This window comes from Eumetopias jubatus, unplaced genomic scaffold, assembly GCF_037043125.1.
Source record: "Eumetopias jubatus isolate StellerSeaLion01/CBP00866 unplaced genomic scaffold, mEumJub1_p1.0 scaffold_1, whole genome shotgun sequence".
Classification (NCBI taxonomy): domain Eukaryota; kingdom Metazoa; phylum Chordata; class Mammalia; order Carnivora; family Otariidae; genus Eumetopias; species Eumetopias jubatus.
In genome coordinates this window covers 144,374,456-144,401,509 of record NW_028274807.1, presented here as the reverse complement: position 1 = coordinate 144,401,509, position 27,054 = coordinate 144,374,456, and the positions used below count along the sequence as shown (strand labels likewise).

Below are 27,054 nucleotides of genomic sequence, written 5' to 3'. Positions count from 1 at the left end.
TCTCCAAAACGGCAGCTGGGACCAGCCTGCTGTGTGGACATGCTTGTACTTGAACCTGTTAAGGATTAGAGCCAACTTGTCCATCGGGTTCCCTCTCCTCGCACAGTGGCCTCATCGTACCTACCTCCAAATGACAAGATAAGGTCCCCTAATTACAGTGGTGGCCTTCAAGGCACAGTTGGCCACCTGGCTTTGGATGTGGCTCCACGTAGAAGATCATACATGCGAGGAGCCTAGCCTTCGGCTGCCGCCCTGCGTCAGGGCCAAGGGGCGTCAGGTGTACAAGACATCATCTGAAGACATATGTCTGACATCAAGCTCTTTGGCATGACTTCTGACCAGAGGAGAGCGTCCGTCCATTCAACTGAGAGACCCTCCGCTCAGCAAAGATGGCCTGCTTTTTGGGACTTGGAGACAGGCACAAAAGAGACTCTTCTGGGGAAGAAATCCCACCTGTGCTAAGTGTGGGAAGGACAGTAGGTCATTAGGAGCAGCCACTTTACATTCATATGACAAAACTGTATGTGTGTGTCCTTGGGGGAAATAATTTTTCTAAGCATGTGTTAGTGCCTTGCACTTGATAGTCATGCGATATAATTGTCTTATTGTAGAATGAGGGACAAAAATGCCAGGTGAATTTGCTGGCCTGCTGGCCATCTTTGTATGCCCTGCGCGATACTGATGGTATTGACTTGTGTATGAAGTTGGCTTGGGTCTTTGAATACGGCTGTGCCGGTTTTCCTCACCTTGTACTGTTAGACTGGACTTCTGAGTATGTAAAATATTACTAATGTGAACATACGCAATGAGGATCAAGGAACGATTATGATAATTTGGTTGACTAGGCTATAAATATTGAGATGAGAAAAATGACTAGAGATAAAAGGGACTTAATACTTGGTTTTGTGGATTCCATAAAGGTCATCCACACCAGTAACGCCTTTATCATTAGAACAAAAATTAGTTTCAGTGGTTGGTCCCTGGGCACTTGTACCTCTTAGACATGCAGACCCCCGGGCTTGTCTTCCAGTATTCACTGTATTTGTCTCCTTTCTCTTCCATTTACCTACTCTCCCAACCTCTCTGCCCCTCTAGCCTCTAATCCCTGTTTCAACTTGCCATTCCTATTTTTTCCAGAACTTCTCACTTTCCAGCAAACCACTGTCTGTTGACTCTTCACCCCCCAGTGAACAGAAGCATACTTGTGCTGGTGTCTGGTATTGCATGTTGTGCGTCGTTGTGGAAGTGAGAGGTAGGGTCCTAAGGAGGACACCTCATTGCCTGGTTGCTCCTTCACTCTGCTGCTGTCCCTCATGATGTTTCTCTCATTTGAGGGTGGATATCTGAGGGTGGTGCTTTGGGTCTTCACCCCCACCTTCCGGCTTTCTGTGACCCTCAGAATATCAGATACTCTTTCTGACGTGGCTGGGTTTTCCGCTTTCTCCCGTAAAGGCGATATCTGGACAATGCTCGGGTCTTCGGTGTGACTCAGTTCGTCCCATGCCTCTGTGCCAAGGTACAGCGTGTGGGGACAGATGCCACGCTCTCAAAACGCTGGGCCTCAAGCGTGCTTGCTGACGGAGTAGAATTTGATGTTCAGTCTCTAGCTGCCTTTATTTTCTGTCCTTGGTCAAGTAGACTTTTCGGATAGCTGCAGATTGCTTGAACTCAGTTTTCTGTTGAAGAGATTATCTACTTAACGAATGCCTATTCTAGGACACTTATTTGGGCAAAAGATGGCAGTAGGTGCCCATCTTAATCTTCGCTAGAGTAGACCCCTCATACCTGCATGTCTGTGATTTAAGGGCTCTAGCATGGCCTTGCTCCCTGTTCAACAGGAAAAGTCTTCTTTCAAGGTCGGGTCATGTAGCCACCTAGCCTTCTCTCATAATGCCTCAAATCTAAGGATTCAGCCCTTTGAGTTAAGACACTAAAGTTATTAGGCATTTACAAATAAAGAGGACATTAGTAGATCAAACTGCTTGTGTCGGCCTCAGCTCTCTGAGGGCCAGTGAAGAAAGGAGACGGTGGTGAAGCAGGAAGGCTGGGTTGCATGCACTTATCTCAGGAAGGGGGGGGAGGGGGAGTAGGTGCGGGTGCAGGGGTGGAGCGGGGCCTGTGACAGGGAAATGAATGGGCCTGGAAGATGATTGTCTCTTTCACAGTTTTTCCTGGAACTGACCCAAACTGTAGTTCAGTTACATGTGTGTATTGAATAAAATGGATTGGAATTTCCTTCTCGTTTGGAATTTGCATTTGTATTGCAGAATTAAGATTTGTGTTAAAAAGAAGATGTGGAAGCAAAGTTCAGTATTTCCCTTACACCGTCTAACCTGAGTCATGATTTTGCTTCTGGCTTTGGCCCTCGGCCGGTGCCTCACAGATGTGCTGCACCGAACCAGGGAAGAAGTAGAGGTCTGTGCCTAAAGGCAGGAGCCCGTCTGCAGATGCTGGGACTGTCTGACTAGAACACATCCCATCCTGAGAGCCCATCTCTCTTATGTGGTCTCAGACCCTTTGGTCCTTGAGAGGCCCAAGGTCAGCCCAGGGACAGATCTTCTTCCAAGAATCCAAGGAGAGCATGGGCCTCCTCTCCAGAAAAGGCCCAGACACACAATTTTTGTATCAAATATGAAGGGTAGTGGTATTACCTTTGGGGGGGGGTGTCCATAGTGCCCAGATTCAGAACCCGTGCTCTGGGGCACAAGTTCCTGTTGTGGACACACGGAGGAGTGTCCCTAAGCCCCAGCCTGCCATGAAGCTTTTTCCTGTCCATCAAATATACTTGTCCTTACCCCTATTTGCTCATAGGTATGAGTCACTTGATTTTTAGTAGCACCATATGCCCGGAGGTGCTCATGTGGCAGAAATATTGACTCATAATTTTTGTTTTTATTAAAAACCTCATTTTTCCAAGGCCTGCTTCTCTTTCAAACATATTCTGATTCCATTTTATCTTCAAGTTGGCATACGTTTTTATGGCTGGGCTGGCTCATTTGCAGAGATCTCTGGGGGATGGGGGAATTTGATGATTCTTCTTGCTTAGTAAGTCGTGTGAACTTTCTCAGCATTTATAAAGCCATTTCTCATTTTCAGTTTTCTTCTGAGATCGAGAAACACTGTTCTGCCACCTTGGAGCACCTCGAGGCAGTGGTCACAGCTTTACAAGCAGAAATCCAGAGGGATTAGAGGGTGCGGGCATGCAGGGTCCCCCAGGAGAGAAGCAGAGCGCTGCGAGTGGGAGGGTGGGGCTCTGGAAGGGGCACATGGGCCTGATTATGGAATATAGATCCTGTGACCTTACCGATGTTTTCGATTTCACAGCAGACCAGCAGAATCGACAAACTCTTGACCCTAACAGGGAAGAAGTTTTTCTGCCTTTAAAAGGCCAACAAAGCCTTGTTCTTCAAATTCTGAATTTCTTGCATTGCCAGTTAATAGTGGGTGCTTTGTGGATGCTGATGGAGCTGTCTTTATGTTGCCAGTTGACCTCTTTCTCACGGGGTTGACCAGTTCAATCCTCCTGTCTTCTCTCCTCTTGCCCTCCTTTTCGACCCACAATGGAGGGTGGTCTCACCTTTCTGCAAAAGACTGAGTTCCAGTGTGGGTGGAATTGGGGGTGTCCTCTAAGACATTCACTAACAACGTGATGAATGAAACCACCTTTGTTTTTGTCTTTTTTTAAGATTTTATATATTTGAGAGAGAGAGAGAGAGAGAGAGCATGAGCAGGGGGAGGGGCAGCGGGAGAGGGAGAAGCAGACTCCCTGCTAAGCAGGGAGCCTGACGACACAGGACTCGCTCAATCCCAGGACCCCAAGATCATGACCTGAGCCAAAGTCAGACGCCCAACCGACTGAGCCACCCAGGTGCCCCCTCCCTTTTTCTAACCCTGATTATTCACTTGAGTTTGGGTAGGAGAGGTTTTTGCAAATCATACTGTGAGAAGAAGGGCACATTCTCAGAAGCTCTGGGAGAGAGAGCCTATTGCCATCCTTGATTACACTTAGCCAGTTTGCTGGGGACCCAAGCCAGTAATGGTGTGTAGGGCTCCTCCTGGCCTTTCTTCCGCTGGCAGGACTTCAGAGCCCCCACAAGCTCTGACTTCTGGTCGCCTTGGAGTGAGTCAGCTTCTGGGGCCCGTGCACCAGCTTTAATTCTCTCTGCTTGAGCCAGCGTCTCTGAGAGGCATCACCAGACACAGAGGAAATGTAATGTTGGATCGAAGAGGAAGACCCGGGGACGTTTGTGTGCACACTGATGTGTGTACTTAGTATCACGTGGCAGGATATTGCAGAAAGACTTCCTGGCTACCCGAAGTCTGGGACAAGCTGGGTTTAATTTCCAAGTAAGGCAGACAGCAAGAGGAAGTGTGGTCCCAGGGGGTCCTGTAAATATGTTGCAGCAGGTGTGACAGTTGAGTGGGGAGGATGGCGATTTCCCTGTGTGCTGCTGTGTGGACAAATGGGAAATCACGTTTTCAGAAGAAAGGATCGTTCTGCTTCATAAAGCTTATGGCAGCCTCACTTGAGCAATTGATTTGTTTAGTCTGCTTTCAGTGCTCGGTGAGAACAACTAATTTCAAGCAGGAATAATTGCACTCAAGATGGCGGCTCCCTTTCCTGTGGAGACGGCCAAGGACTTTGCGCACCACCATCCCCTCTTCCCCCAGTGTCGGTGAATGCTGATAGCTTGATTTGTTTTTGATTGTCCTTTTTCCTCCCAAAGCAAGATACCCAGGGCATTGTCCTCTCCTCCCCCAGCTGCCCCGCCCCTGTGTTGAGGGGAAGTCTACTAACACAGAGCCCTATCCACCAGGTCACTACAAAGGAAGTGGTAAGAGCCGCCCTTTTGCCATTGGAAGGGACTGGGTCTGAGCTTTCTGACTTTGGTGGTGTCTGGTTGGAACTATAAACTCCCAGTGAAATGAGACCGCCATACTCTTCAACACTGAAATCCAGAGGAGGGAGAAGGAAGAGCCAGGAGGGGCAGGTTGGTGGGAAGATGACTCTGCTATTCCTAGCCTTTCAGCCGTTCTGGCTCAGTGGCCTTGGTAGCAGCACTGAGACACAGCAGGTGGGTGTCGAAGAGGTGAAGCTGGAAGAGAGGCAGGGTGGCCTTCGGAGCCCCTCCTTCTCCAGCTTCCCAGCACAGAATCAGGGCAGTCCACTCCCCCAATCCAGATTCATCTGGTGAGTCTCCCATGGAGCAGGATGGGGTTCAGGTCCTCAGTTATTTCAGTGTATCCTGGCAACACAAGCTTCCAATGATGTCAAACAACACACATTACGATGAGGCTGGAGACGAGGCACACGATGGGGGAACACGCAACTCTTGGCCGGGGCGGGGAGCCTACTCCTGTGGGCTTTACCGGGGTCTTCCCAACTCTCTCTCCAGAACTGAGGTTATTCAGAGGTGATTGAGAATAATTTGAGAAGTATGTCTATGGAAAATGTCTGTCTCGATGGAAATTTTTAAAATGCCTACCCCGGGGAAGAAGAGCATCTTATTTTCTCCCCAGAGTGTTGGTAAGGAATGGCCAACACGTGTATATTAGGCTGGTCAGTCACAACCACCTTAATCACTAAAATAACCTTGGGGTGTTGGAAGTTGGAAGTGCCTTTAGATAAAATGAGATGATTCTGCCTAGTGGGGTTTATAAATCATTAGTTTTTGCGTAGACATATGGGCAAGTCTGTATCCTTTTCGTATTAATACCTCAAGCTCCTGCATTTCTGTATATCAAGTTCATTGGTCTGACCTGTCCTTGGTAATTAGAAACCATTGTATGTTTTTGCAGAGTGCTTGGGCTTACCTGTAAACAAGTACCATAAGAACACAGGTAAATGCGGAGTGGGGAATAGGGTTACTTCTTTTAGTAGAATCCCAAGGACAGCAAGTCGAATCCCGATAGCTAGAGTTCTTGATACTGGGCTCTTGGAAGATGCTGTGCTCCGTAATCCCTCTTGTACATTCTGCTCATTAACTTGCCTGTTAACTCTGTAATTGGAAAAATCAGAATCAAGCAATTGAATTAATAAACTTGCATTGAGGAAAGCAGGGTCTGTTGGCTAGCATGAGTTTCAGCATTATAAACTTTCCATGTTTTCCTTAAATTTTTATTTTTGTCTCCCTTCCTAAATTAATGCCAGCTCTGAGACTTTTTTTTTATGCTTGCTGTAGTGAAATTAATTGATGTGAGTAGAAATAGTCTCAGAGTATATCTTCTCGTAACCAAGGTAATTTCAGTCTGTCCCGGGGGTATCTGACTTTTGCTTATTAACAGAAAAGTTACCATTAGATATAAAGTGTTCTGGGTTGTGTAAACTAAAAGGAAAATATTGTATGGGAATAGTCCAGGTAAGGGAGCTCATACCCATATAGTTTTTTGAAGAGCGAGAAACTTTTTTTTTTGGTTGGAGGAAGTCCTTAGGCCAGAAAGTTCACTAATAGGGGATGATGAGGAAAATGAATGGGCATGCACAATAGCTAACGTATCCCCAAAAGGGCCTACACCCCGAAAGAGTCCTCTTTCACCCTGTGGCTAATAGGGCTGGCTTCCAGAGAAACTCTTTGTGGGGCAGTATTGGGCCCCTTCCATCATTGCTAAGCATATCTGTCCCTATGCTGCGCTTCTAACTTCTGCTGGACCAGCTGGTGATTTTTATCAATGGTCTCATTTTAGCCAAACTCAGGCCCTGAACTGGTTTTGTCCGAAGATGAGAAAAGTGACACTGAAGATAAGGAAGAGACAGAACTGGGTGTCATGGAGGATCAACGGAGTATAATTCTCCATCTCATTTCACAGCTCAAACTGGGAATGGATTTGACCAAGGTAGGTTGGCATGTCCCACTGGGTGTGCAGCCAATGGCTTGGGTTCTGTCTCCCCTCACCCCCCCACCCCTAAGCCTCCTCTCTTTACATCTCTTCACCGTGGTGAGACTGGGGAAGGAGAGTGGGAAAAAGGCCAGAATGGCACTCGAGCATGGATATTCCAAGGGATAATTTGAAAGGATGTTTTTCCGTAAATGCCCCTCTCAGAGCATAAGCGTCACATTTGACCCTTTAGAGAAGCTGCTATTCTAGCGTCAGAAGAAACACAGGAGATGATAGGGAAAATTCAAGATAAGATTTCTTTGATTGAAGATTGAAGATTGAAGATGTAGAGACAGATGAGGCATATTGGCCCCAGAGAGAAAAACGGGAGGAAGGAAAATGGCGGCCCCGGGAGTGATGCCACTGCATGCAGGGCCATAACCTGCTGCCAGTTAGTATTAAAGCTTTAACAGCCAGTCCCCAAAGGGCAGCCTTGTGGGGAACTCAGATCCCATTACCCACCTGCAAGGAAACAGACCTGCTATTTGGTGGAAGTGTGCTGACTCCCTTCCTGGGGGGCAGCATCAGGAGAACCCTGTGTCCTGACTACTGAAGGCAAGTTGTTGGGCCCATAGAGATCCTCCCTCACCCTGAGCGGTGGCTTCATTCTGGAGGCGAGCAGAGAAAGCGGTTTTGTAGGTAGCTGAAGGGTTGTATGGTGGCATTGGGGGACGGTGCCCACCTGGTTCCATTTCTAGCCAGATACTGAATCCTGATGTCTCCCTGGAAGGGTGTGGTGAGATTAGAGGGAGCAAGCAGGGCCCCAGCCCCGTGCTGGACTCGTAATAGGCACGACATCACTCTTAACCTTACCAAACGCTTCCTGTGTGATGAGACTATGTTGTGTGGTAGAGGGACAGCTACTCGGGAGAGACCCAGTGGGGAGGGTGTGTTGGGGAATGGAGGTTCTAGAACCTGAAGGCCAGCCAGAAAAATGTGGGCATGCTTGAGATGGTCCACGCCACTAAAGGCACCCCCTGTGGAAGCCGCCTTGAGGGTGGTTGGGTTGTTTGGCTGCCGTGACAGGTCTAGACACCACAGGTTCACCTCAGACTGTGCCAGAGGCCAGAGAACCTGGCGGGGAGGGGCGGGTGTGAGAGATTCTTTGAAGAGGAAGATGACAAGATGGTGACTGACCGCTTACAGGGGACCGAGGAGTTGGGAGCCTCAAAGAGGACAGAAAAAAAAAGCCTTTTCCACAGAATGTTTTCTGTGTTTGAATGTGAGCGTGTCACTGTGGCACTTTAAAGAAAATGGTGGCCCCACGCTGGGGAGGCCTGACGTCAGAAGGTTTCCTGCCTTCGCCACTCTCTGCCCTCTGCTTGAATCTGCTCACCTCACCGTGAAGACCGGCTTTGTGTTATCTTGCCTAATTCCCTTCATTTCAGCCATCTAGCTCTAGAATGGTCCTGTCCATTTTGCTAGAGGAATCATTTAACTGCTTGCCTTTTTATTTATGGGTTTATTTTTAAAGATTTGTTTATTTGTTTTAGAGTGTGAGAGAGAGCAGGGGAGGGGAGAGGCAGAGGTAGAGGGAAAGAGTCTCAAGTACACTTCCCACTGAGTGTGGAGCCTGATGCAGGGCTCAATCCCACGACCCTGGGATCATGACTGGAGCTGAAATCAAGAGTCGGATGTTTAACCGACTGAGCCACCCAGGCGCCCCTCAATGCTTGCCTTTTTAAAAGCCACTTCTTTTTTATTCTTGTGGATTCGTGGATACTTCAGATAGAGCTTGAGTTAAGATCTGGTGGAAGGAATGTGGGTAATAATACATGCTAGTATGATCTAAAACCACATTTCCAAACTGTGGGCCATGACCCATTTAGTAGGTTGTAAAACCAATGTGTGGGTCAGATGATCATTTCTAAAAAATGAAGTAAAACCCAATGGAAAATCTCAGCGTGTACTGCCAATAAAATTCTTACTTCAGTTCTGTTGATGCATGTGTACTGGGTCACAATGTAAAACATACTCTCGTTGTGGATCGTATTAAAAAATATTTGTGAAACATTGATGTAGAATCATGAATGACATAGGAGAGAGAATGTCAGAGGCACTGAAATTGTCCAGGTCAGGTGTGGAGGAGCACAATAAAATACTGAGAGGGCTCTATTACGCAGGTTGAATGTCTCAGAGACTTCACGTTATGGCTCTCTTGTTTTAAAATAAATCCTAGGAACCGTGCATCTCCTGTTATTATTTTGTTAGGATATAATTGCTTTGCATTTCAGGAGCCACGGTCTATTCCTAAAAGAGCAACTGTTACGTTTATCCAATACTCAGTTGGCTCTTTGAAAGGAAAGCTTTTCTAGTCTGTAGTTCATTAACTTATTTACTGGGAAGAAGCTATTATTCAAAAACCAAGGGAAGAGTTAATGAGCTGAAATGCTTGTGAGAAGAAGAGGTAAACCTTCTGTTGCATCATAGAAAGGTTGATGAAAGTCTCTTTGCTTACTGTCTCCTTTTGTCTTCTTGGCATTTGCCCATATCATGGTGTTAAGCTTGTGCCAGACTGGCAGTGTATGAACTTAGCCCAGTTACAACATCTGATGAGCAGGCACCCTGGGTCTTCTTTGAAGAATGGAGCTCTGGTCACTCTCCATAAAACCACCCCATCTTTGAGGAGGTGGCCAGTATTGATGCATCCACAAGTCACCAGCATGGCTGGGCATCCAATGTGACATTTTTGCCTGAGTTAATTAACTGTGGTCACCAGACAGGGCCAGTTTCGTGGGCGTGTGACCAGTGGAGTAGTCACACAGCCCCCTGTGTTCAGAGGCGTCCCGTGCTTGATAGAATGTTCTACTGTTGCTCCCTTGAAATTATTTTTTTTTAACTCTTTTATTTATTTACCTGAGAGAGAGCATGAGCACGAGCTGGGGAAGGGGAGGGGCAGAGGAAGAAGCAGACTCCCTGCTGAGCAGGGAGCCCAAGACGGGGCTCGATCATAGGACCCTGGGATCATGACCCCAGCCGAAGGCAGACGCTTAACTGACCAAGCCACCCAGGCGCCCTCTCTTGAAATTCTTAATAACTTTGAATAAGGGGATTTTCATTTTCATTTTCCACTTTGCCCCCACAAAATATGCAGCTGATCCTCCCACTAAAAGCACCCCTTTCTGCCCTCCTCCCTCAGCTATGCTTCCGCAACCCCAAGTTGCTGGTGAATACCTCCGCTGGATGACCTGCTCCATTTCCACAAATTGTGGGTAGACTAGAAAGGAAAAAGGAGAGAGAAAGAAGGAACCACAGAAAGATGGTGGGCCACAGAAGGTCTCTTTGAGGAAGGGCCATTTAGGTTGAGGCCGAAGGATGATGGGCGTTAGTGGAAGGAGCGAGAGGGCATTCCTGGCAGAAGGAACAGCATGGGCAAAGCTGGAGAGCACAAGGCAGTGTGCCTGGAGTCCCGTGTGTGCTGACGAGTGGCACGCTTGAACCGGACCTGGAGCGGGTAGCCGTGTCACGTCCTGTGGACCCTTGTGGGTCACATGAAGGAGGGCAAACTTGATCCTGAGGGCAACAAGAAATCTTTGGAGGGTTTGATGTAGGTGAGAAACACGAGGAGGAGGTGCTGTGCTCCGCCTGGCCTCCAGGGAGGGGGGCCACAGAATGCCGGCTGGAGCTAGGAGGTCTGTGACCTTCTTAACCTGCTCTCCAGGGTTATAAAAGACAACCATGAGTAATGCATACGTTCACATACTTATGGAGCTGCACGCACACCTGCCGGATAGTGTTCTAGACGCTGGGAGTGCACCCAGCATCCACACCCTCCTGGAGCTCGTGGGATGACAGAAGGAGGCAGACAGTACACGAGAGAGGAGAATCCAGAGCTGAGAACAGTGCAAAGAAGCAGAGCCTGGCGGGAGGGTGAAAGGTGAAGCACGGGGGACGGGGACAGGCCCTCTTCGAGGCGCTGCTCAGGGTGGGTGCTCCCGGCCACTGTTGGACCAGAGACAACGTTCAGATGAGGGGTTCAGCCAGGTGACTGTGCAGTGGAGGTGTCTGAGGGCCCTTGTTTGGCGTTTTGAGGGTGAGCAGGGATGACTCAAGAATGAATTGGGTGGGTTGGCAGGAAATGGACTTGGCAGGACAGAAGTGGGGGGGGTACTCCTAGGACACCGTAAGGACTTGGGATATTACTCTGAGTGACATGGTGGCCACTGGAGAGTTTTGAGCAAAGAAACACAGTGACCCTTCTTGTAAAGGATTATTTTGCCTCTCGTGGAAGGTAAACTGGGGTGCGGGTGAGTGGGCTGCAGGCGGTGGGGGGAAGGGTAGACGCAGGGAGGAGGTGAGAGATGATGGCGGAGTGACAGTGGCAGAGTTCGGATGTCCCCACAGGATATGGGTGTCCTGATCGCTTATGGATCGGATGTGGAGCGTAAGGGAAAGAGGGGTAAGGAGTGACTCTGGGATTCTGACCTGAGCCACCGGAAGACTAAACACTAGATTCAGCCACATTTGTTTCTGTGACCTATTGCTGAGGAATTAACCACCTCAAATGTCATGGCTTTGAATAGCCATTTTGCTTGTCCTCAGCTGTGCAGTCTGGGCTGGGCTCGGCTGGACGGTCCTGCTGTCGGTCTTGTCCACGGTCACTCACAGGTCTCTGGTCCGCTGGTGGGTCGGTGGGGGGGCTGGACATGGCTGAGATAGCGGCGCCCCTCTCTCTCTCCATGAGGTCTTAGGATCTCTGTCTGTGTATCCTTCCCACGTGGTCTGTCCAGCTGGGGAGCCAGGCATCTTACAGGGTGGCTCCAAGTTCCCATGAGGACAAGAGTGAAGCGGAGAAGTGTTTTTAAAACTTAGGCTCCAGAGTGGCACAGTGTCACTTGCTCTGTATTGATTAAAACAAGTGTGCTCTGCAGGAGCTGGGGTTCACTGGAGGCCACCAGTGCCCCAGACGGCCACCGCCCTTACGGAGAAGGGGAAGACCATGGGAAGAGCAGGCTGGGGGCTATCACGAATTCGTCATGGATCTCTTAGGTCTGAGGTAGCTGTTATTTAGGCATCCAGGTAGGGAGGGTGTGGAGGCAGTTGGTGTAGAGTCTGAGGGTTATGAGTGAGGTTCAGGTACAAGGTCGAGAACCAACAAGGAACAGAGGGTGTTTGAAGCCAGGAGATGGGAATGAGTTCCTCTGGGGAGTGAGTGGAGATGTAGGGGATGTCCAAGGCCTGAGTCCTGTGATACTTCGATATGTGGAGGTTGAGGGCATGAGAAGGATCCAGGAAAGGAGGTTGAGAAGGGCCAGGCAGGGAGGTAGGACAGAAACCAGAGGAGTGTGAGGTCCTGGAGCCATGGGAAAAGAGTGCTTCCAGGAGAGAGGAGCCGTCGGCTGTGAGCAATTGCCGGGGAGGTGTCCAGAAAGATCGGGCCTGGAAATAGACTGTTGCATTTGTTTCTGTCGAGGTCTGATGGGGGGTGGGCGCCAGGGAGATCGGGAAGACCAGTGGTGGCGGAGAGGAGAGATGGCTGTCTCAAGAGCTTGGAATATAGTAAAGGGAGAGCAGGAGGTTGGGTGGAAGCTGGAGGCGGACCGGGACGTGGGAGGCTCGGTTTCTGAAGGTGTCTGGGTGCCGGTGGGAACAGAGAGGGGAGGGGTGGTGGCTGCAGGAACCCGAGTAGTAGGAGGGTGTGGGGCCCAGAGCACGGGCGGAGGGTCACCCTTCGATGGGACGGTGCAGCCACTGCCTCCGGGGAGAAGGCAGAGCCCAGGACGTTGGCTGGAGAGCCGGACTGTCAGGGTGGCCGCCTAGCTGAGTTCCCTAGGCTGAGTGCCTCAGTTTCCTTACTGTGAACCCGGGAGAGCTGTACCTTCTGTGGGGCTGCTCTGCGTGTGCCCGGCATCTGAGGGCGTCCGAGCGGGGCCTGGTGAGTGCCGCGGGAGGGTTGGCTCGGGATGATGGCGTGCACACGGTCATCACGCGTGTCCCCGTGCCCACAGAAGTAGTGGGCTCATGTGAGAGATGGGAGGAGGGAGGAGATAGCAGCAGGAAAGGAGTGATGGTCTCAGGGTGGCTGGGAGGTGGGAGGATGGCTACACTCTCCCACAGGGGCACTTAAGTTTGCTGTCGGTCACGGATGTAAAAGGTGCCTCTTTCCCTCCAGGGAGGTTGAGCCGCAGGCTGAGGCATGGGGAATGGGAGGAGCTGGATTATGGCAGAGTTGAGGTTCACTCGGTTAGAACCCGAGCGGGAGAAAGTGGCAGAGCTGCAGGGCAGGGGGGGTGCGGCAGGGATCAGAGGGGTAAGTGTAAGGTGGGGCCACGGACTCCACGCCCGTGTGGTGGGAAACGAGGCTGCAAGGAGGTGGGGGACAGAACAGGGTCAACAGGCTGTCGTTCTTGATGGGGCTGGGATGAGGCAGAGTGTGGTAGGACCTCAGGGGGACTGGGTGGAGAGTGGCATGCTTGGACCTGAGATTATGGAGGACGGTGGTAGTTATGGGTAGCAAGGTGAGCCACCCACATGGATTCCTCGGGGGCGGGGGCGCTAGCCTAAACTCCAGTTTTACGGGATCAGGTGAGAGGGAGACCTTCTAGAACAGTGGATTTCGTGTTGTTCCAGATGGCGCAGCTGATTCCACAAAGTAGGTGGGAGTTTTGGGGATAGAGATTGTGGTTAAAAGTAGTACAAGACAAAGGGAGGGGGGGATTGGGCTCTCCTCAGGTGAGGAATTCCCTGACCCTCAAGGTACACGGTGCCTATCCCATTGTTACCCGCAACGGGGTTCCCCTCTTGGTGAGTGTCAAGCCAAAAGACACAACTGAACCAAAGACTAGGAAAAAGAAGGATTTTACTTGCCGCAAATAAAGGAGAACACCAGGGATCTTTCCCAAAGCAGTGTCTCCCTGAACAACGAAATCGGGGCAGTTTTAAGCTAAGGGAGGCATACACATTCACGAAGGGACTTGCGCAGTGGTGGAGACAGTGGGATTGGGGCAGAAGTCCCCTTAGGGTGACAGAGTTTAGATCAAAGTCAGGAGCCAGGGTCATCATCACCAAATCTCTGGCTCCTCTTGGGGCGGCGTCTGAGTCCTCAGGGGACTTTAGATCCCACAAAGAGAACTCAGGAGTGTGCGTCCAGTCCACCTTTACCTCTGAACCTGTCCTGGGGGTTTTACCACTGATTTACCGTCTCCGATAAGGCTATCTGCTGGCCCGAGAATGGCCATTCTTACCTTCTTTCACAAGGTGGCAGGGTTGGGGGGGGCACCTCAAATGACCTTTCTTATGTCAAGAAAGCTAGGTCTGAATACCCAACTTTTACATCAACATGGATGGGGCTGGGGGAGATGATGCTAAGTGAAATAAGCCAAGCAGAGAAAGTCAATTATCATATGGTTTCACTTATTTGTGGAACATAAGGAATAGCCTGGAGGACATTAGGAGAAGGAAGGGGAAAATGAAGGGGGAGGAAATCGGAGGGAGAGAGGAACCACGAGAGACTATGGACTCCGAGAAACAAACTGAGGGTTCTAGAGGGGAGGGGGGCGGGGGGATGGGTTAGCCCGGTGATGGGTATTAAGGAGGGCACGTACTGCATGGAGCACTGGGTGTTATACGAAAACAATGGATCGTGGATCACCACATCAAAAACTAATGATGTAATGTATGGTGACTAACATAACATAATAAAGTTAAAAAAAAAAAAAAGAAAGCTAGGTCTCCCTCCTTCTTTTTCCAGGGACCCCGAACTCTCTCTGCAATTGGTAATTACGTAAGACAAGATTCTCACTTTGTGAGAGAGGCTTGCCGAGATAATTTGTAAATTTCTTCGATTCCTAAAGAATCACTTGAATGGTTACAGTAGCACTATTTGTAAAACCAGGTGGAGATCCCGTGCATGGTTGTGGTTCGTTGACCCCACAAATCCCACTACAGCAAACAGCCGTGTCCTCACCCGGGGGCTTGAGGAAGAGAATGCTGTCCTTCCCTGTGTACTCGTGACTGGCCGCATAACCTTCCACCGAGTTGCTACATGGTCTTGGACGTCCTCAGCAACTAGTGTGATGGGTCCTGTGTGTCTCTGCGGCTTCTTGATCCTGGCATGAGGTTGCAGACGTCTTGGGCGTACGAGTTTTCTCCTTTGGTGGTTTTAGTAGGCTAAATTTCCAGGTTTAGTCATGGTATGCCAAAGATCGGTGTTGCTAGATTCAGCTCCTCCTTCCAAGGGGGAAGTTTTTGTGAGGAAGGTCAGAAGAGCCAGGGTAAACCGTGGAAATGAACCCCCACAAGCACAACTGTGGGTACACAGTGTCCCGTTCTCCCAAGTATCGTGTCTGCTTCCCTTCCTGATGCCTTTGGCTCTTCTCTCCAGATCTTGTTGTTCTTGTTGTTTTTAAAGATTTTATTTAAGAAAGAGAGAGAGAACACAAGCCCCACGGGTAGGAGGTGGGGAGGCGGAGGGAGAAGCAGACTCCCCGCTGAGCATGGAGCCCGACATGGGGCTCGATCCCAGGACCCTGGGCCGAAGGCAGACATTTAACCGACTGAACCACCCAGGCACACCTCCAAAGCTTGCTTTTAGTACACTGTCAAGTAAAGCCCACTCCTTCTCCTGAATTGCTTGCCTTTTAGTAGAAAACCCAGTAGTAACCTGGCTTCCTGAAGCTTGTCTGGATGCATCTGTATCGTGGAGGGGCCGGTGTGTGTCATTTCTGTACTCCCTCCCTATGCTGTTGGCAGGAGCTCTTCAATCCTGCTTTTCCGGGAAGATTCAGAGTGATGGTACATCTTCTGGCCTGGGGGCAGTGAGGGATCCAGCCTAGACCTCAACCGAGCAGAATTGGTTCACATTCCAGCTCTATACTTGCATAGCCTTTCTGGGCCTCCGTTTTCTCATCTGTAAAATGGAATTGTCCTATCTGCTGACAGGGGATTCAGAAGACCAAACAAGATGATGTGAAGCCCAAAGCACTGAGCCTGGCCTGAGTTCTACATCTCGTTTAAGTTTGAAACATTCAAACTTACCACTTACGTTCTTACCACACTTTCCTTGTTTTATACAACTATTTCTCCTTTTTCTCAAATAATCTAGTATTTACAGACGCACCAGAGGTGGTCCCAGGGGTTGCTCTGGTCATTGAGACTTACTTTTAGTCTTCAGCTTTGTCACTGAAATATTTTGTGACTGGTTTGTGTCTGATCTACCCTGTTCTTAGCTTCCTCGAGTCTCCGGGTGAAGAGGCAGATCCCCGATGATAACAACCACCAGCAGCGTGAGCACGTACTGTGTGGGCACAGGGCTGATTCTGCACTCATTTAATACTCACAAAACCCCTACAAGGTTGCTATTCTTATTTTCCCTGTTTTACAGTAGAGGAATTGAGTCTTAGAGAGATGAGCCTGCCCAAGTACACAAGGCCATAGCTGCCAAGAGATGAATGTCAGCCCCCAGCTTCTGCTTCCCTTCTGCAAGCCCACATCTGGGACTCTGAGGGAACCCGGGAGTTGATTTTCACAGCTGTAGCTCTCTTTATGTAGTACACATCTTCTTGGGAGAAGTAACATCTTATTTCAGACTCTTCCCACCCAACGAAAGTTTCGGTGAATGCCTTTCATGATGTTCCAAGCACTGTGAGGTCATGTGAAGGGGGCTGGCACTTTTTTTTTTAAAAGATTTTTATTTATTAGAGAGTGAGCGAGAGAGAGAACGAGCGGGGGGAGGGGCAGACTCCCCGCGGAGCAGGGAGCCCGATGCAGGACTCCATCCCGCGACCCTGGGATCATGACCTGAGCCGAAGGCAGACGCTTAACTGACTGAGGCACCCAGGAGCCCCGGAAGCTGGCATTTTAAGGAAAGCCAGGGGAGTGTCCTGTTGGCTAAGGAAAGAACCCTTTGGCAGCTGGATTATCTACCCTTTCTTTTGTAAGGTTGGAGTTTTGTGTACTTCCCCTGGTTTCCTTAAAGGGTTACAAGAGATCAGTCTCGGTGGATGGTTTCAGCCTCTCTGTGCTGCCTCTTTGGCCCTGGGTGGGTCTGCCCCTCTCAGGACGGAGTTCTGGAGATGATTCTCAGGGTTATTAAGTTAATGGATGTTTCTTTGGAGAAAATTGCACCTGCTCTTGGCCTTTCTTTGTAGAAGCCTGCTGTGTTCCCTGTTTCGGGGGAAGAGACTCTGACTCTTTCTTTGGACCCCCTCACTGCCTTGCTGGGTGATTGATTATTTCAAAGTTCTAAGAGCCCAACCTGGAGATTAGTTACTTCTAGACTGATGCAACTTTAAATGTAATTAATTGTTCTCTGAGTGCCGAATGCAGATCTTCTTTTTTTTTTTTTCTTTCCCCAAAGTAGTTCATTGTCTTAATTATGTTCATGGGAGAAAAGGCAGCCCTTATTGATGGCTCAATAAATCTGCGGTAGGGATCCCAGCCATTGGGATGCTGTTGGTCTGCACGGCTGGGCCATCACTCGTGTCCCCCTTGGAGGCAGACAGCCCAATTAGCATTCACTGCTTCTTGGCTCTGTCCCCAGTGCCCACTGCCCATGGAACAGATGATGAAGTGACTGATTTGCAAAGGCACGCACACACACGCACAAAAGGCAGGGAGATCGTATGAGAGAGAGAGAAATCTGCCTTAGTGAAAAGCATGTTATCTTGCCTGAAATGTTCAGGGCGCTGGTGTTGAAAGGCATTGATCTGGTATTCCTCACAGACAGCAACAAGACAGACCCGACAAGGGGTGAAAGGAGAAATCGTCCTTCCACTGCCAGTCTGTACTCCTCCGTCTCTCCAGGTATCCTACTTTCTCCAGCCCTGACAAAGCCACAGTAGCATTTTCAAGTGTAGAATATATATCCAAGGGGCGCCTGGGTGGCTCAGTCGTTAAGCGTCTGCCTTCGGCTCAGGTCATGATCCCGGGGCCCTGGGATCGAGCCCCGCGTCGGGCTCCCTGCTCCGCGGGAAGCCTGCTTCTCCCTCTCCCACTCCCCCTGCCTGTGTTCCCTCTCTCGCTGTGTCTCTCTGTCAAATAAATAAATAAAATCTAAAAAAAAAATATATATATATATATCCAAGTGAGTCGGACTTGCTGGTGGCCGTGAGAGCACGTCCCCTGGGTCTGCAGTTTGGGGAGGTGGCTTTGAAAATTGATGCGTTCTCAGGTATCGCGTCTCTAGAAGAGCCTTCTTTCTTTTCCCTCCACCTTTCTATTTTGCGCATTGTCCAGTCTGTGGTAGAGCTACAAGAACAGTACAGTGACCTGCCCTGTAGCCTTCCCCAGTATTTGCCAGTTGCTCCCATTTTGCTGCTCTGCTTTTCTTCTCCCGTCTGCCCGCTCCCCCACTCTCTCTACTTCTCTCTCCCTCTCCTCTCGCTCTGCAGCCCCACAGACGCACCTGCACGTGTGCGTGTATGTCTGGTCCTGGGTGAACCATTTCCAAGTACGTTGCACCCATGTTCATTCTCCCTTGCATCGGTCAGTGTGCATCTCCTGACGACAAGGACGTTCTCCCACACAACACACTTGACACACTCGGGAAATGTAATGTTGACACAATACTATTTCCTATGTGGCCCGCAGTAAAAATTTCTCAAACTGTCCCAGTAATGCTCTTATTTTTAAGTTTTAAAGTATTTTTATTTATTAGAGAGAGTGTGGCGAGCACATGAGCTGGGGGAGGGGCAGAGGGAGAAGCAGACTCCCTGCTGAGCGGGGGAGCCCGATGACCCGGGGCTCCACCCCAGGACCCTGGGATCATGACCTGAGCCAAAGGCAGACGCCTAACCGACTGAGCCCCCCAGGAGCCCCCCAGTAATGCACAACAAGCGTTGTGGATGCCACGGTGGAGACGTGTAGGGTGTGGCAAGGATCTGAAGGAGGGAGTTGTTGGTTTAGCCTTGGGACCAGGAGCTAGCAGAAGAAGCTTCACCGAGAAGGCTACCCTTGAGCGGAATAGCTGTCCATCATTCAGACAAAACAGGAGAAGGGCAGAAAAGGGAAAACAGTATTTGGGTGTGTGGAGGGGTGAGTACTTGTAAGGGGACCGCTGGGGGCAGAAAGGGAGGTGGGGGCCAGACTGGACTTCATTTATCTCTTGCAGAGATTCTAGAGAGATGGGCCTGGCTGTGGTGTGGAGTAGAAATCAAGGTGGGCCTGACAAAAAGCCGGGAGGCCAGTTAGGAAGCCATAGCCACACTTTTGCAGATGGGGGGCACTGTGCTTGCCTTTCTTCATTGCCGATGGTCTCCCTCCCGGTGGTAATTAATAATTTTTGGACAGGTGGATTGCCTAGTCATTCCAGGAGGAGTAAATGGGCCAGAAGGTGGGGTTCATGTGCCCCCCTTTCCCGTGTGCCACTTCCTGCCCCCCACTTATTTTTTTTTAAAAGATTTGTTTATTTTAGAGGGAGCGAGAGCATGCATACGGGCGCCAGTAGGGGGCGGGAACAGAGGCAGAGGGAGAAGCAGACTCCCCACTGAGCGGGGAGCCCGATGGGGGGCTTAATCCCAGGACCCTGAGATCATGACCTGAGCCGAAATCAAGAGTTGGACGCTTAACCGACGGAGGCTCCCAGGCGCCCCCTTGCCCCCCACTAATTAATCAGCAGCCGTAGGTGAGATGGCCCGGCCGCCCCAGTTGTTCTGCTCTGGGGATTCTTACCTCCCTAGTCCGCCGAGGGGAAGAAAAGGCTGCTGTCAGCCAGAAGCAGATACCTGTGATGTGTCAGGGGTAATGGGAAGAATTTGGGCCCCTGAGAGCCCCGCTGGAAGAGCAGACGCACAGTGATGGCCGGTGAATGATGACCTGTCCCCACAAAAGACATAAGGAAATAATCACAGTGGCCTGTGAAGGCCATCCTGAGCCAGAATGTACTTTACCTGGCCCGCTCAGATCCCTGGGCAGCCAGGTCCTCAGTGTTGTCAAGTTTTGGCCGAAAGAAAATGCGGAAATCTCCATTGATCTGCATAGTTGTGTTTTAAGTGATGTATTTTTTTCCCCAGTATATTGTAAATGGAAAGTGGAAAGATACTCAGAAAAAAATGTAAAAATCACTCAGATCTAACAGCAAGAATTACATGTTAACGTTTGGGGTTTTTTTTTATCATGGTGTTACATGTTTAACTTTATATCTGGCTGCTTTTTTACGTGACACGTGTACATACTCCTTCCTCGAACACAATATTTCAGAAGCGTTAATAAAAATACCAGAGTCAGGGAGCCTGGGTGGCTCAGTTGTTAAGCATCTGCCTTTGGCTCATGTCATGATTTTGGGGTCCTGGGATCGAGCCCCGCATCGGACTCCCTGCTCCACGGGGAGTCTGCTTCTCCTTCTCCCTCTGCTGCTCCCCCTGCTTGTGCTCTCTCTCTCTGTCAAATAAATAAATAAAATCTTAAAAAAAAAAAAAAAAGGATACAAGAGTCACCTCTCCAGTGTGCTGGGCTTTTTCCAGTTTCCTCAGAAACCTCTATGCTTTGCTGATCTCCTGTCTGCCTGTCTGTCTCTCTCTCTCAGGACATCTCTCTTCCATTGTATCTACATCTTTTTCAAGGAAGGGTCTGAGCAAACCCAGGTGGAGGCGGGGTTGTAGATCTCTAAGCCTTTTGACATTCGTGGTCAGAGACTATTTTCTCAGGAGTTGGGGCCCAAGTGGAGGAAGGGCAGACTGAGTCCTGAGGAGGGATTCGAAGCCGGCTGCATGGCCTTGATCTCCTGTGCCCCCACCCCCGTGATTCCACCTGAGGAGGAGAACGTGCGATGCTCCGGGTCAGAGCGAGCTATGCCTTGCAGCCAAGTGGGTGGACTATTAATACCCAATAACGAAAGTCATTTTAAGATCACTCTCGAGCGGTGAGAAACCATAGTAATGAGTGACCTGCTTTTCCAGCCCAGTTTCACAAGGGCCTTCATTGGCTTTACCTGACCTCCTTACTGGGGTTGTAGGGCCCCTGATGACCGCGTGGATCCACTCTGGACCCGCGAGGAGTCCCTGTCTTGCCCCCGACAGAGTCATCCAGATCTCTACTCCTCCTTAGTAGTGGTACCGGAAACAAACCTAGGAGTAGCCCCTGTGCCAGTCCATGTACCAGAAGATGCTGTTTTAAGTGCCAGCTCACTTCTTTGTCACTTCTGCTTATTTCTTCTGGGCCAGCCTTGCCGAGCTGCCTTCACCCGTGGCTCCTCTCCTCGACGGCAGCTCTCTGGACATTTGCTGGCCCACTAATTGGTCTTCCCTCCCAGAGACCTGGGCCAAGGAGCCCTTTCCTCACTCCTGCTCTCCCTTGATCATGTTGGGATTTGTATGCTACTCTTCTAACAGAGATCTCCAAATAGACACTCTCAGTGGTGGCGTGTGTTGGTCAACCTGGACCCCCTCTGATGCGGCACCAGCAAAGCCCCAGGGTCCGTGTTCGTGGGGACACACTGGCACCCCCCCCCCTTGGTTGTGTCTGATGTCAGGAAGAAAAGGAAAAAGTCCTTCGAGCTCTTTTCTTCATATCTTTAAGTAACAAGGAGTAAAAGAGGGTATTTTTTTTTTTAAGATTTTATTTATTTGACACAGACACAGCAAGAGAGGGAACACAAGCAGGGGGAGTGGGAGAGGGAGAAGCAGGCTTCCCGCTGAGCAGGGAACCCGATGCGGGGCTCGATCCCAGGACCCTGGGGTCATGACCTGAGCCGAAGGCAGATGCCTAACAACTGAGCCTGGGCCCCTAAAAGAGGGTTTTGTGTGAGGACAGTGACGGGTGGAGAGGGAGGCAGAGACCATCGTTCCAGTCCAGCTGAGCAGAGAAGAGAGCCACTCCGAACCATCTTGTCCGTGAAAGCGGGTTAGCATTTTTCCACCCCTGCAGCCACTTCTCCGATCTTGTTTTCTTGGACATTGTTTCCCCTGATCTGTCATTTGTATCCGTATCAAAAGAAACCTTGCCTGGCTGAAGCCAAGATCAGGGTTTGCTTGGTGGAGGTGGCAGCCTCTTTCATGTGATCATGGGGTCTCCTGTCTGACCTTGTCGCCTTTCAAACATAGGTGGTGCTTCCCACATTCATCCTGGAGAAGCGGTCCCTGTTGGAGATGTATGCAGACTTCATGGCGCATCCAGACCTGCTGCTGGCCATCACCGCTGGGGCCACACCCGAGGAGAGGGTCATTTGCTTCGTGGAGTATTATCTCACGGCCTTCCACGAGGGCCGCAAGGGGGCCTTGGCCAAGAAGCCCTACAACCCCATCATCGGTGAGACGTTTCACTGCTCCTGGGAGGTCCCCAAAGACAGGGTCAAGCCAAAGAGGACTGCTCCCCATTCTCCTGCTGGCCATGAACACCCGATGGCTGAGGACCCTTCCAAAAGCTACAAACTGAGGTTTGTGGCCGAGCAGGTGTCCCATCACCCACCCATCTCCTGCTTCTACTGTGAGTGCAAGGAGAAGAGACTGTGCGTCAACACTCACGTATGGACCAAAAGCAAGTTCATGGGCATGTCCGTGGGGGTCTCCATGATAGGGGAAGGTAAGCCATGTCCTACGTTTGGCGGAGCTTGGCTCTTCCATGGTGATGTTGGTACACCTGAGAGATGACTGATGATTGTGTGTGTGGAATTCTTTGTTTTTGTTTTGTTTTGGGATTGGGGGTGGCTCGGATTGGAGATAGTAAAGAGGGACAGACAGGTTTTGTTGTTTGGGAACAGGCCCTGGTAATTTCCCAGTGGGGCCAAGGTTGCAGACTAGATGGGATGCACCTGGATCTTTACACGTTATGCGTGTATGGGGCCCACCTTTATGTACTATTTTTATTTTCAGCTTTGCATGAATATTAAGAGTTGGCTCCAAATCTGTGAAAACACATTTTTGTTCATTCTCACCCGTGTTCTGGCTCACAGACAGGAAGGATAATAGGGCTCCCTATTCCGAATCTGCTCATAAACATTCCCAAGGCAAATCTCTGGATTCTGCTAGAGAGTTCTGAAGTAAGAACAATGTAATCACGCCATGCGTGGATCGCGCGTTCCTATTTTAGCAAATAGCTGTGAATGAAATTTATTCATTGTTGGAAGAAACCTATAATAATCCTTGTTAAATTGAGGTGTCTGTGTTCATCGTTCTTCAACTTCTCTGAGTCACAGATTCCTTTGAGACTCAGACTATGGATTCTCTTGTAGAGAAGGGGAAAGAAAAAATCCAACACAAAATTCAGTCTTCAGTTTCAGGGAGTACCTGACTTCTTGGGAGCCCTTCCAAAAGCCCATGAGATTAAGAATACCTCTCATTGACTTAGGGCATTTTTATTGAGTCCCTACTAGATGCCAGACGTTGTGTTAGGCGCTATGGATACTTGCATGAACAAAATAGACCCTCCTCCGCCCCCCCCAAAATAAATCTCTGTCCTCATTCAGCTTCCATTCTACTTCTATTTTCCTGGTAAATGAAATTATGTTGATTGTGTGGGAAGGTGTGAGGTACTATGGAGAAAAATAAAGCAAGGGGGTTGGGAGCGGGGAGCAGTGGGGATGGGGCAGGGGGGCCTTGGGATGGGATGGGATGGTGGCCTTCTGCCGGTTGCCAAAGGCCCACCTCATGCCCCATGGTCTGTACTGGTGAGGTCTTCCCTTGGCGTTAGAAACAAAAGTCCGGATTCAGACTTCAACCTGTTTCACTTCATTCCTTATCCTAAGTCGCCCACGGCAGGAATCCCAGGAAGGCGAAATGTTTGTGTGCTGCAGGGGGCGGAGCGTGGGGGCCGTTCGCACCTTCCCGTGCACCTGCCGCCCGCGTGCGCAGATGGCCGACACCTTCTCCACAGACCTGTTTCCAGTGTGTTTCCTCCCTGCTCTCCAACGGGGCGGTTCAGTCTGTCGGCGGGGTTATTGGCTCACCTGGGAAATGCATGGTGCCGTGTCTGGTGGCAGGCACGTCGCCGTGCCCGGACCGGACGAGTCACCGAAGCACGAGGCACGTGCCGGCCAAGTGCCGGGGGACTGGTGCTGGCGGGGCGGGGAGTGGGTGCCGCCACTGTTCTTAGGGCAGACCTCCCCGAGAAGGCAGCCGTTGTTTTTGTTTTTTGTTTTTTTAAAAGATTTTATTTATTTATTTGACCGAGAGCGTACAAGCAGCAGGAGTGGGAGCGGGAGAGGGAGAAGCAGGCTGCCCGCCGAGCAGGGAGCCCGATGCGGGGCTCGATCCCGGGACCCCGAGATCACGACCTGAGCCACCCAGGCGCCCCCAGAATGCAGCCTTTGAGACAGAGGAGCCGTGTGGCCGGCAGGAGGCAGGGCGCTCCAGGCCCAGAGAGCAGGAGGCTCGGATGCCCGGGCGGAGCGTGTGAGGCGGGGCTGTTCTAGGAACTTCTGGCGTCTGCTGTGGCTGGAGCGGAGGAGACAGGTCAGAGAGGAGGCGCCCGGCCACCAGGGCTGGCTCGGGGGCTACAAGAACCCGGGCCTTTCCCCTGAGGGGGGTGCGAGTCCGGGGGCGGTGGACGTGGCCGGACTGGCGTCCCCAGGGCTGCTGGATGGAACAGACGGGCTGGGAGCGGGGAGGACCCGGGGGGCCCAGGCGGGGGGGGGGGAGACAGACAAGTTGTTTCTTTTCTCTTCCTCCCTCCCCCACACACATACTTTCAGTCGGTGATTAGCCAGGCTAATCTTACGGTAAAACCAGACGCATGTTCAGGTACACGGAGAATGCAGTCAAGTGCCTTTCTGGGGATTCCCCTGCGCTCCGCAGAAATCCCTGCTGCTCCGGGGCAAGGCAAGGCAAAGCCACAGATTCTTAAATAAGAGTACAGGGCAGGTACCTCCCAGTCTCTGGGCCCCGGAGTCAGGATTCTTGACTTTGGACAAAGATCTGGAAATTTTCCATAAAGGTGAAGATTTGCAAATCTAGGGATTCAGGGAATTCTTCAGTCAGTGAAACTCAGTCTCTCCCCATCCACCTCAGGAGTGGGCTCTGGTGAGGAGGCTGTGTACAGCCGTGTTGCCTTGTCCCCCTGTGTTGTCGTGCTAGCCCGGCCCTTCCAGCACATTCTGCGCCTCTCTCCCCTCTTCCCTGGGTCCTCTGTTACCCTGCTCCGTCCTGGGCTCCTTCCTTCACCCAGCCGCATACGGGACCTCCATTCCTCTCCTCTGGAACCACACTTGAGAACGGTGCGTCCTTCTGCCCCCACCATGTCCCTCACTCCCCGCACCCTGAGGTGAGCCAACATCTTCACTTTGTCTTATTGCTGGTGGTTGATGAGTGAGAGTGTCTCAGGGTCTTCACTCCCCTGTCCCAACAGGCGGCGGATAGGGCCTGGGGCCTTTGATTCACTTGGCACAGCACTGGGCCACTGGACGAGGCTCAGTGCAGTGGGAGGGAGATCACATAACACCCTCTCCTGAGACCCTCGCTGTAGCCGTCCCTGAAGTAGAATTAGAATCTGCTGCTCCCAGTTCTACCTGCCCGAAAATTCTACTTAGAACTTCTCAGTAGAATGCTGAAATCAGAAAGAAAATTCTGGAGGGAGACTCTGGAAGGGCCCTCCCTGGACATGGCCCTTTCTGGCCACCCAGTGCATCCCTACTGCAGATGGACCTGGGAAGGGTCAGGGGACAGACCCTTGGCTCATCCTTGTGAGGCCTTAAGTTTCCCCAAATCCTTCCAGAAACTACACCCCCCTTTCATATTAATTAAATGTGCACTCCGTAACACCCAGGATCCTTATTTTTCCCAGAAAATACTTTAAAAAAAAAGATTTTATTTATTTATTTGAGAGAGAGCGAGAGAGAGGGAAAGCACAGAGGGAGGGTCAGAGGAAGAAGCAGGCTCCCCGCGGAGCAGGGAGCCCGAGGTGGGGCTCGATCCCAGGACCCTGGGACCACGACCTGAGCCGAAGGCAGACGCTTAACTGACTGGGCCACCCAGGTGCCCCACCCCCCGAAAATACTTTTAAGAGTCCTCAAATATTGGAGCAAAAGGTTCTGGTTCCTGTAGTCAGAGCTCCTTTGTGGGGCTGGGGGGATGGGAAGCCAGGATGTTTTTCTTTTCCTCACTAATTCCTTGCCCTGATCTAGCACATTCCATGAATTTGTTGATTGGGTCTGAAGTAATGTTTTTTCCACCCCCTCATTTTAAAAATTAGATCTTCAGTGGGTCCACAGGAAATTTTTGTATGTAAATACATGGGCTTATCTTTTAAAATACTGCCTTTAGGCCGTGCCCTATTTGGCTACAATAAAGTGCCATTATACAGTGCTTCATTACACCTTGAACTCACTTAGGTGGCAGCTTAGAGACTGCTCCCCCTTGCCCCTCCCCCAGGTCCCTCAGCCCTGGTACTCAGACCCCTAACTGAGACACTGTTCAGTCCACCCCACAGCTCGGTCCTTGGGGAAGCAACGTCCCTCTGCTCATCACCTGCCCTGTGGGGGAGCCGAGGCGCTTTCAGCTGTTCTTGCGACCTGCTCCCCCCCAAAACTCCAGAGCCAGAGCCCAGGAAATGGCATGGCTTCTTAATTAAAGCCATGAGTCTGTGGGGAGAGGCAATTCGTTCTAGCTATTTCTAGCGAGACAGTGCCATGTCGGCCGGGTGCTTGGGCGTCCCGATGCTGCCGAGCCTGCAGACCCATGCCGAGTTCCTTTTTGCCATTTGGTGCTTCCCAGAGGCAGTGTCCTACTGGAATAGTTTGGTTCCTCAGAATGAAAGTGGGTGTGAAATTATTTTAAAGTATCAGTTTGAAAATCTTAATGCTTTGCCTTATGTTTACTGGTAAATCAATATGTGGGATTTAAAATGGAAATCTTGCAGCTTGAAGGCTAACCATGGTGTGGAAGTATTGATTATTTGGTATTTTTTTGGCTTCTCCGAGCTCTGAGGCTCATTAAAAAGGAACTTTCATTTGTGAGCCCATCTGTAAGTCTAGTTTTAACATAGTCTTTATTTCATATTAGGGACAGATTTTTTTTTTTTTTTTTTTTTAATGCAGCCCTGAAAGAAGAGTTAGGACTGAGAAGGCCTAATTGCAGGTGATTAATGAGAAAGCACACATTTATGGATTTTTAGAGACGAGCTAAAGGAGTGTGGTCTCCCCTGTGTTTTCCTACCAACTCAGCTTTGGGGCTCACTGATTTCTGCGGACTTCAGGTTTGCAAGAGATTTTTCCATTTTCCTTTTTCTTTCTTCCGTTTTCTTTTTCCTTTTTTAAGTAGGCTCCACAGTGGAGCCCGACGCAGGGCTGAACTGACGACTCTGAGATCAAGA

General features: G+C 50.4%; 1 protein-coding gene across 2 annotated transcripts in view; it reads left to right on the top strand.

The window, feature by feature from the left end:
• OSBPL10 (oxysterol binding protein like 10) overlaps nucleotides 1-27,054 on the top strand; it is a 308,560-nt gene that overhangs the window by 270,533 nt on the left and 10,973 nt on the right. For both annotated transcript variants that reach the window (XM_088026469.1, XM_028107049.2), the window contains 2 exons: nucleotides 6,685-6,834; nucleotides 21,855-22,332. In XM_088026469.1, the coding sequence (XP_087882595.1) occupies nucleotides 6,685-6,834; nucleotides 21,855-22,332 (628 nt within the window). The remainder of the gene's footprint in view (nucleotides 1-6,684; nucleotides 6,835-21,854; nucleotides 22,333-27,054) is intronic.